Source organism: Scardinius erythrophthalmus (assembly GCF_964197995.2).
Source record: "Scardinius erythrophthalmus genome assembly, chromosome: 15".
Taxonomy (NCBI): Eukaryota; Metazoa; Chordata; class Actinopteri; order Cypriniformes; family Leuciscidae; genus Scardinius; species Scardinius erythrophthalmus.
In genome coordinates, this window is record NC_138235.1 from 17,820,575 (window position 1) to 17,830,332 (window position 9,758).

Sequence of the window (9,758 nt, forward strand, 5' to 3'; positions counted from 1 at the left end):
ACCACAGCTTCCTCTTCTCTTTGAAGTGGGGGACCGTTCACAGCAGTCGATAGGATTCAGGTGGGTGTCTTACGGTAAGTAGGTTAACTGGGTTCCTTTCTCCACGCTGGTATCAGGTACACAGTGGGAGGTGACGGACAGGTGAGTTCTCCAGTGCGTAGATGACCACAGCTTCCTCTTCTCTTTGAAGTAGGGGACCGTTCACAGCAGTCGATAGGAATCAGGTGGGTGTCTTACGGTAAGTAGGTTAACTGGGTTCCTTTCTCCACGCTGGTATCAGGTACACAGTGGGAGGTGACGGACAGGTGAGTTCTCCAGTGAAGGGACGACCACAGCTTCCTCTTACAGGTGGACTTTGGGGCTGCAGCGAACTCACAGACTGGGCTGGGCTTTCTCTAGGGCAGACGGAGTCAACACTTCACACAGCAATATAACGTTCTCACATGTGTCGTGGAGAAGACAGAAACTTCACTCCATACAGGTGGGCTTTGGGGCTGCAGCGAACTCAGTCACAGACTGGGCTGGGCTTTCTCTAGGGCAGACAGAGTCAATACTTCACACAGCAATATAATGTTCTTACATGTGTCGTGGAAGACAGAAACTTCACTCCATACAGGTGGGCTTTGGGCTGCAGCGAACTCACAGTCACAGACTGGGCTGGGCTTTCTCTAGGGCAGACAGAGTCAATGCTTCACACAGCAATATAATGTTCTTACATGTGTCGTGGAAGAAGACAGAAACTTCACTCCATACAGGTGGGCTTTAGGCTGCAGCGAACTCACAGTCACAGACTGGGCTGGGCTTTCTCTAGGGCAGACAGAGTCAATGCTTCACACAGCAATATAATGTTCTTACATGTGTCGTGGAAGACAGAAACTTCACTCCATACAGGTGGGCTTTGGGCTGCAGCGAACTCAGTCACAGACTGGGCTGGGCTTTCTCTAGGGCAGACAGAGTCAATGCTTCACACAGCAATATAATGTTCTCACATGTGTCGTGGAAGAAGACAGAAACTTCACTCCATACAGGTGGGCTTTGGGCTGCAGCGAACTCACAGTCACAGACTGGGCTGGGCTTTCTCTAGGGCAGACAGAGTCAATGCTTCACACAGCAATATAATGTTCTTACATATGTCGTGGAAGACAGAAACTTCACTCCATACAGGTGGGCTTTGGGCTGCAGCGAACTCACAGTCACAGACTGGGCTGGGCTTTCTCTAGGGCAGACAGAGTCAATGCTTCACACAGCAATATAATGTTCTTACGTATGTCGTGGAGAAAACAGGATTTCACGCCAGCTGTCCTTCCCAAACCTTCCCTCAGTTGGACGTACTCGATCTCTCCAAGCTCTGAAGATGTACAATATACCAGCCTGCCTCTTGGGCGAGCGCACGGCAGTTAAAAACAAACTTTCACACACTCACAGGAATTCCACTCCAATATACAGCACGAGGGAAGAGAAGGAACGGCAATTCAAACACTGCAAATCCACTCATCAAGTGTACTTAAGGCCAGCACTCACCCTGGGTCTCGGTTCAAAAAGCGAAGGATCGGCAGTGAGAGGAAGGAGATTTTAAACACTTCTTCATAGACATAGACTGGTTTTGCTTCACCATCCGAACAGGAAGAGAAGATAAGAATGGCAGAGAATCAGTTTAATTCACTCAGTGATATTCACACGGTACACTCCAAACACTTCAGCCCACATCTATCTCGGTATCAAACATGTGGTAGGAGATTCAATAATCGGTTACTTATCTTCGCTCTTCCATCCAGACGATGCACTTCCCTCTTTAAATCCTCTCTCCCTCCGTCTTCAATTCCTCATACACACAACGTTCCTTTTTCCTCGCAACGAGCCCTCAACGACACACTTCAGAGAACACTTCCCAACAGGAGCCAGCCACTTCCAAACGGGAACAAAAGCACCACAAGCAGGAGAGGAACAACCCCAACTTTCTCTTCCTCTGACTTTTTATACTCTCATGGGCCAGCGTGGCCTCATTCAAACGCTCAGCGCAAATTACCCACACCTGTTGTCAATCCGCCACTCATTACCATGGCGACAGGCACTCACTCGGCTTTGGGACGGTGTTTCTCTTCCCAAATCTCCACAAGGACGTTTCTCTAGCGGGGATCGTCCCGGGCTTATTTGTCACCCCGTGACACAAACATTGGTCAAACTGCATCTCAATCATTAGTCATTACCCTCAGCACCACGGCAACAGCCAAGAGACAGAGCAGCGATTGCTTGTCAACAGTGGCACATGGCTCCTGAACAGCATAAAAAAAAAGCCCAAATGTGAATTCTCAGATGATTTACAGAGAAAATTCCAGTGTTTTCGTTTCGGTCGGGATCTGTGTAAAGCAAAATGACCTGCAGAGACCTGCAAAGCAAAGTCAAATAAAGGTGCTAGAGACCTAGAAGCCCACATAAAGAAAGTATACAAGAACATAAGGGGGACTGAAATGATTTTATACTGAAATAGTGTAGTAGATTATTTATTTTATTTTAATATATGCCCATGAGAAGAAACAGTGTCATGTAAAAGGTGTTAAAAGCTAAACAATTTTCTTTATTTGTTTGTTATTATTCTATTGTTGCGGTCCAAAAGTTGAATGAAAAGGAAGAATTGCTTTATGTATTAAAGTACAATAAGCTAGTTGCAAGGTTGTGAATGCATTTGTCAAGTATTTGTTAAAGTTCAATTAATCATCTGTCACAACTCCAAGGTTCCTGGCTGATCTTGATGGAGTTTTGGATGACGAACCCAGCTGAATGGAGAAGTTGTGCCGAAGTGTTGGATTTGCCGGGACCACAAGCAGCTCTTTCTTCGCTTAGTTGTCTGGTTTAGTTAAAGGTGGTGGTCCTTCATCCAGCTAGAAATGTCTGTCAGGCAAGCAGAGATGTGAGCAGCTACCGTCGGTTGAAATGAGAGGTATAGTTGTGTGTCATCAGCGTAGCATTGATAGGAAAAGCCATGTTTCTTAATGACAGATCCTAGTGATGACATGTAGATGAAGAGAAGCGGTCCAAGCACTGAGCCCTAAAGCACTCCAGTTGATGTTGCAACGTAGACACCTCACCCCTCCATGACACCTAAAACCTACCTGAGAGGTATGACTTGAACCATTTTGGAGCGTAGGTTTCACCAAAAGGTGACATGTGGAGGAGTGTGTGCTGGTTCTGAGGCAGGTTGAGGTTAAGAGTGAGGAGGAAGTAATCTGAGGTGTGCAGTGGAGTGACCAGTGTATGGTCAATGGAGCAGTAGTGTGGGCTTCTTCGCCCGAAAACGGGCGAAAACTTGAACGTTTCGAATTGTTTAATTTTTTTTGCTTCATCGGATGGGGGTGAAACTTGGTGACTTTTGTTTTATTACCTATATGAACACACAAAAAAAAAAAAACAAGGAGATGATTCTGATATGTTAAAGGGTCGTAAAAAAAAAAGTCACTGTAGCTGTCGCAGATATTTTTCACCTTTGAAAGGTTTTTGGTTTGTTTGTTTGTTTGTTTTTGTTTTATACATTTTGTGTAATTATATGAGAATTGTATTGATCTACGTGATAGTTTGGTAATAGTGACACCTACTGGGAAAAGGAGTAATATAAGACGTATTGGTCATGTGATTTTATATTTTGCGTGCTCACCGGAAAAGGAAAAAGAAACAAGATAAGAGAGAAACACGAGGTGTCGCACACAAATCGAAAGAGGTAAAATAGAAAGAGTGTTCGAGCAAAAACTTGTCTACTAATGTCTCCTGAGTCCCGATTGGAAAGCACACGGTATGTTTGTATGTATTTTGGTTATTGTTTATTTATAATTTGATGTACTGTGTACATTGATTTCAGTTTTCAGTTTGGAGCGATGTCATGGTAGAATCACTTCAACAAATTTGATTGTAATTTTGGTTTATTTTTCAGTTTTTTCACGGTGTCCATTCGATTTTTGTGATATTGAATATCCTGATTCCTGTAAGGAAGACATTAAAAGATTGAAGGCATCAGTTGAAGCGTGATTTTTCTGGTCTGGAAAAACATTCAGGAGCCGTTATAGTCACACTTAGCTTCCTCCCGCCCGAAAACGGGCGACATAGGAAATAAATGGGAAATACGAAAAAATAGGAAAACTCAGAGAAACTTTTGGTGGTACAAGCTACAGATCAGCCACTGTGCTGAAAAAAAGTGTACAGCAATGAAGGGGTGACACTCTAGAACATCAAGAGTGCAAATAATGGCGCGTTTCCACCGAGTGGTAAGGTACGGTACGGTACGGGTTGGTACGGGTCGGGTCTGTTAACCATGATTAGGCTAGCGTTTCCACCGCCAACAGTACCCTTACTTGATAGGCGTGGTGTATTCCAGAAAGTAGTGATAACGTCACTTGATAGGCGTGGTGTATGACGGAAAGTAGCTTGACGTCATTCGATCGCGCGGGAAGAGGAAAGTTCACCGCAAACAACAATGGAGGACATACAGCAGATCCTATTCTTGCTTCTCGGTGTGTGGCTGTTTATCTCAAGGAAGAGACAATATTTGTTTGAGCAAAGGCTACATGCTGCAAGGAAAAACACAGCGGAAAAATACAGGGGAATTTGGGAAATTTTAAGGAGCTGGGACGAGACAGACAACCGCGCGAGTAAAGACAAGACAACGCAAGACAAACACGACGGCGCAGGCGGGTAAGCTTGAGCTAAGCTAACTTTTTTATGTCATGTATTAATGTATTTCGTCTTATGTGCTAACTAAGCAATATTGTTATAGATTAAATAACCCTACACTGAATAAATAAGTACAATAAGCCCTGCCTGTGAAACCAGATTTTAACTGTGCCAACTGTAAACTACAGTCTATTCATTAAGCACTATGAAGGTTACTTTTTAAGATCATTAAACTTTTACATGAATCTGTTGATGCCTATATTATTACAAGTGCAATACTAGTTGTGGTTAATGATAGATTAGAAGTATAATTTTGAGAAAATAGTTATATCTGTAAGCTATTTTTTCTTTGTGCTTTAATGACACCAAAGTTCCCTCTCTGGTGCAGTATATTAGATATTTTAACAAATTTATATATTCTATCGTGTCCAAGGGTAACTCTTACAATGTTTATAATACTTTATATAATACTTTATGTATTTTTTCATCCGGCGTATGATAGTTGCACTTTTAATTAAATGACCCACCATCACTGCGACATTGTATTAATCTTAACTTTTTTGTTTGTTTGTTTTCTAGATACTCAATCTGGTGCAAAATCAGCGCCGCAGACCAACCGTTTGGACTTTCAGCCGCTCAAATGACTGGTGGGATGTGATCGTTCCAGGATTCACACACACACAGTGGTTGAACAACTTCAGGATGTCTGAAGAAACATTTATATTCCTTTGCGCCATGGTGCATCCAGCAATGGAAAAGCAGGACACAAACTACAGAGAGTGTGTTCCCCTTAAGAAAAGAGTTGCCATTGCACTATGGAAGCTTGCAACCAACAGCGACTACAGAAGTATTGGCCATCTTTTTGGTGTCAGCAGAACAACAGTGTGTCGGTGCGTCCAGGAATTCTGCAAGGCCGCTAGCATGTTGTTAGTTCCAGAACAGATATGTTTCCCTGACCAGCAGAAGTTCAAAGAGATGGCAGCCTACTTTGAGAACCGGTGGGGGCTTCCACAGTGTGTTGGTGCCATTGATGGGTCACACATACCCATAATAGCCCCAAAGGAGTACCACTGCGATTACTTTAATAGAAAAGGCTGGCATTCCATCATCCTGCAAGGAGTAGTTGACGGGAAAGGACTATTTTGGAGTGCATATGCAGGAATGGCTGGAAGTTTGCATGATGCTCGGGTTCTGAGACTATCTACATTGTGGGAGTTGGTCGAGCGTGGAAGCCTCTACCCAGCTTGCACCAGGAACATCAGTGGGGTGAATGCTGGCTTTTATGTGCTAGGAGACTCTGCCTACCCTTTGCAGAATTGGCTCCTAAAACCATTCCCTGACAATGGCCGGCTGACAGCAGAACAACTGACCTACAACAAAAAAGTGTGCAGGGCTCGGGTGGTGGTAGAAAATGCTTTTGGGAGACTCAAAGGAAGGTGGCGGTGCCTTATGAAGAGGAATGACAGCGACATCGAACTGTTGAAGTCCATGGTGTTGACTTGTTGTGCTCTGCACAATCTTTGTGAAAGGCATGGAGAGGATTACCAGCACGAATGGGATACACCTGTTGCTGCAGAGCCTGTGGTGCCACTGGCACAGGGTGCAGAGGAGGAGGGCAGGGATGTACGCGAGGGTCTGATGCGTTATTTGAACAGTTAAATCTGTTGTACAGATAGCAAAGGCACACCTGTGTAAACGCTAAGTTTTGATTTTATGGACATGAATAAATCCTTTTTACTTTTACCCTGCCTCTTCATATTTTGTGAAATATTTTTGCCGCTGCCTCTTATGTAGATGGTGTTTAAACATGAGGTATAATTCATTTTGGGTAACTATATCAAATGGCCAATCTGGTAACGCTTAAGATAATACTGCGCAAGTACACATAATTTACAGCATACCTTTTGGTAATTATAGAGTGTGTACATGTAATTATAGGGGAACAATTTATAATATTTGGTGAATAAAGGAGTAACAACCATGAAAAATACAAATAAAATGCAGTATTTCATAACTAAGCTACCCAACTAAGGGCTAATTATTTTAATATTACATGGTATGTAGCTTATGACCTATTATGCTAAAAAACATGGAAAATTACAAATAATTTATGCAGTAATTCATGATTACAGCCCGGAAAGTACTGCGTAAGTACACCGAATTTACAGCGTACCTTTCTGTAATTATTGTACATACTTTATAAGTACACGTGTAATTATAAGGGAACAATTTATAATATTTATAATATTAATTTATAATATTTGGGGTAAAGGACTTATTACTCTGCAATACCTATGACTGTAAAAAGAAATAAATTCAGATTTTGTTTGCAATAAATGTAAAGTAACACATTGCTAACTATTTTGTATTTAAGGCAAGCATAATCTCCCAAATGGCCATTATGGCCAAGGTAGCAAACAATAGATGTCATTGACACCAGATGACAGGAACATTAATAAAACGACCTCAATTTATAGAATGGGTAAGGGAGGAATTGTGTGAGATGGCCATTGAACACAGGACACATGAGGTAATGAAAAAGTACTTTAATTTAAAAAGTCAAACAAATGCTATTGACAAAAAAATGAGCTGTGCGACAGAAAAAAGGTTTTGTAAACAAGTGCAAACAAAAATTAAAAGTGCAAACAAAGTAAACGAGTGCAAACAAAAAACTAAATAAGGACAAAAAAATTAAACAAGTCCAAAAAAGTAAACAAGTCTAAAGTGCTGTGTGCAAAAGAGCACAAGTGGCTGGATCATGGCACAGGGTTGGGGCGACTACTCAACGCCTGCACCAGCTGACTGAGCGTGCCGAGGAAGGCCTGATTGAAGCTTGCAGACTGCTCCATGTGTTGGCGAGTTAGTTCAGCCTCATGCCGCCTTGCCTCACGTGCATCCTCCAGCATAAGTTCGAAGCGCCGGTCACGGCGTTCCTCCATCCTCTCCAACCACTCCTGCTGCTTCTCATCAGCTGCCTGCATCTCAACCAGGGCCGCATGAACATCCTGTTGCCCCCTTTTCCTCTTGCCTGGAATGCAAAAGAGACAGGAATGTTGGTTTGTTTAGCGAAGCATTTTGATCCTTGTGATTTGAGCCAACCAATATTATGGGGAGATATCTACAGTACTACAATACAATGTCTAAATTGGACATGTATATATTAACATATGACGATAATGAACTCATGATACAATATTGCGATACTCCACGACATATGATAAAAGGTAAAAAAAAAAATTTATTGTCGATTAAAATGAAAACTTGGATATTACATTGTGGGTTTAAATGGATAGGCTTGGACTTGGTGCTTGTAACCCAAGGACAATGGTGACACCAGAATAAAAATATTCATGATTCTGAAGCTGAAAATACTGAATTATTTTAGACGAATATTCTTAACGTTCTGGTAATAAGACATTTGCCATTATGAGGACCCACAAATATTCCCCCATTGCATTAGTATACATCATAAGCAACATTATATAGTAATTTAATGTAGTACTGACACTCTGAAAACATGAATTTTTTCTCACACAGTAATTTTTATTTTGGGAGAACTATCCATGATACATATTGTCAACATCCACAATACATATTGTTGCGCTTTTGTATTGCGAAATATATTATGGCACGATATATTGTTACACCTCTAGTATATATTATTACAGTATTATACATTTCTTTTCACTCTGGTGTTCATGTCTTACCGATTGTAATACGCCGAGGTTCACTCGAAGTTGATGGAGCAGATTCTGGTGGTGGTGTCGGGGTTGATGTCCTGGCAGGCGAACTTGAGCTTTCAAGGGTGGAAATCTCATCAAGTGCCTCCATTTCCTCCTGACAGCTAGGATGCTCAACTGAAAATTTACAAAAGTCACGTTAATAACACAAACGGCAACAATGCGGTTGAGATAAATACAGAACATACAACGTAGTAGGACTGAGTGGGTAGCCAAACAAAGCATTTTTACTTTGTATAATGTACATAAGTATTTTTTTTTCAAGTATCTATAATTTTATAAGAGTAACTTTTATTGCACTACATTCCAAAGCATAATATTGTACTTTTTACCCCACAACATTACTGTACTGTTTAAGCCTATTGAATGTGGACATTTTCACCTTGCTCTGATATTTCATAATAATTTTCAGACGGAGTTCTTACTCTTTCCTTAAGCTATATCATTGGACCCATCTCTCTTTAATATATATTTAGTAGAATATGTTTAGTAATAAAACAGTTGTATTTTATTAGGGTATCTGTAGGCTACAAGTAACGTTACTGGACATGTACTCCGTCCACCACAGGCTAATAAACTAACGTTAGCGTTTTGCTAGCTTGCAAATGATCGGTTGATACCACACTGGCTGGCTGACAGACAAACAACAGACTTGCACAAAAGTTGTGCATTGAACGTAAGCTTTCCCGTGATCGATGTATACTAACGTTATATTTCACAATTACAAACTTACCGGGAGGCTCCATCATCGACTCCAGCAACGAGGTAGCCGTATCGATGCCTCCTTCTCGTCCCAAACTCGCCGGTCTGTGCCCGTAGATGGCGTCCATCATTTCTAGCCACTTCCAATTTTTTCTTTGAACACCACTCCGGCTGTTGTGGTCTTTCACCTTACGATAGTCACTCCGCAGTTTCTTGCATTTAACGTTAATGCGGCACTGCTCGGACGTCCGCTGGTAACCCTCGACAGCCATCCTCTCAGAAACATGCTGAAAAACCTTTTCGTTTCTCACCATGCCATCGAGTTCCCTTTGCACCCTTTCTTCACCGATGATACCCAAGAAGGTCTGCACCTCCTGGGTCGACCACGGTAAAGTTATGCTGCGCGGCGACATTGTTGCGACGTTGTTGTAATTTAAAAATGGCGCCTCGTGTGTTGTGTCTTTCCCCTTGCGGCACGCGCAAATGACGATTCTCTGTCAACCAATCAACGTTCTGCAGTGAGTCTAGCTCCACCCTTTAGTACCGTTCCACTGTGCTAGGTACCCCAACGGAAGGGTACCCAAAAAGTGGTACGGTACGGTTCGGCTTTTTGGTACCATTCTCAACTTTTGGCAGTGGAAACGCAAATAAAAGGGT

At 42.2% G+C, this 9,758-nt stretch overlaps 2 protein-coding genes across 2 annotated transcripts; one reads left to right on the forward strand and one right to left on the reverse strand.

The window, feature by feature from the left end:
- Positions 1-3,922: 3,922 nt before the first annotated feature.
- Positions 3,923-6,401, forward strand: LOC308703058 (uncharacterized protein). The gene is made up of 2 exons (XM_081386326.1): positions 3,923-4,680; positions 5,239-6,401. Exon 2 carries the CDS (start codon positions 5,362-5,364, stop codon positions 6,316-6,318), a length of 957 nt encoding a protein of 318 aa, XP_081242452.1. The 5' UTR covers positions 3,923-4,680; positions 5,239-5,361; the 3' UTR covers positions 6,319-6,401.
- A 790-nt stretch (positions 6,402-7,191) lies between these two features.
- LOC308702703 (uncharacterized protein) lies at positions 7,192-9,548 on the reverse strand. The gene is made up of 3 exons (XM_081385765.1): positions 9,133-9,548; positions 8,367-8,516; positions 7,192-7,687 (listed from the first exon to the last, which is right to left on the reverse strand). Exons 1-3 carry the CDS (start codon positions 9,512-9,514, stop codon positions 7,416-7,418), a joined length of 804 nt encoding a protein of 267 aa, XP_081241891.1. The 5' UTR covers positions 9,515-9,548; the 3' UTR covers positions 7,192-7,415.
- Positions 9,549-9,758: the final 210 nt, after the last annotated feature.

Bases quoted from the DNA above. Each gene is read 5' to 3' on its own strand.
- LOC308703058 (XM_081386326.1), top strand. From the start codon at position 5,362: ATGTCTGAAGAAACATTTATATTCCTTTGCGCCATGGTGCATCCAGCA.
- LOC308702703 (XM_081385765.1), bottom strand. From the start codon at position 9,514: ATGTCGCCGCGCAGCATAACTTTACCGTGGTCGACCCAGGAGGTGCAG. The intron at 8,517-9,132 runs GTAAGTTTGTAA...GTAAATTTTCAG, and splicing joins GTCGATGATGGAGCCTCCCG to TTGAGCATCCTAGCTGTCAG. The intron at 7,688-8,366 runs GTAAGACATGAA...TTTGCATTCCAG, and splicing joins ACCTCGGCGTATTACAATCG to GCAAGAGGAAAAGGGGGCAA.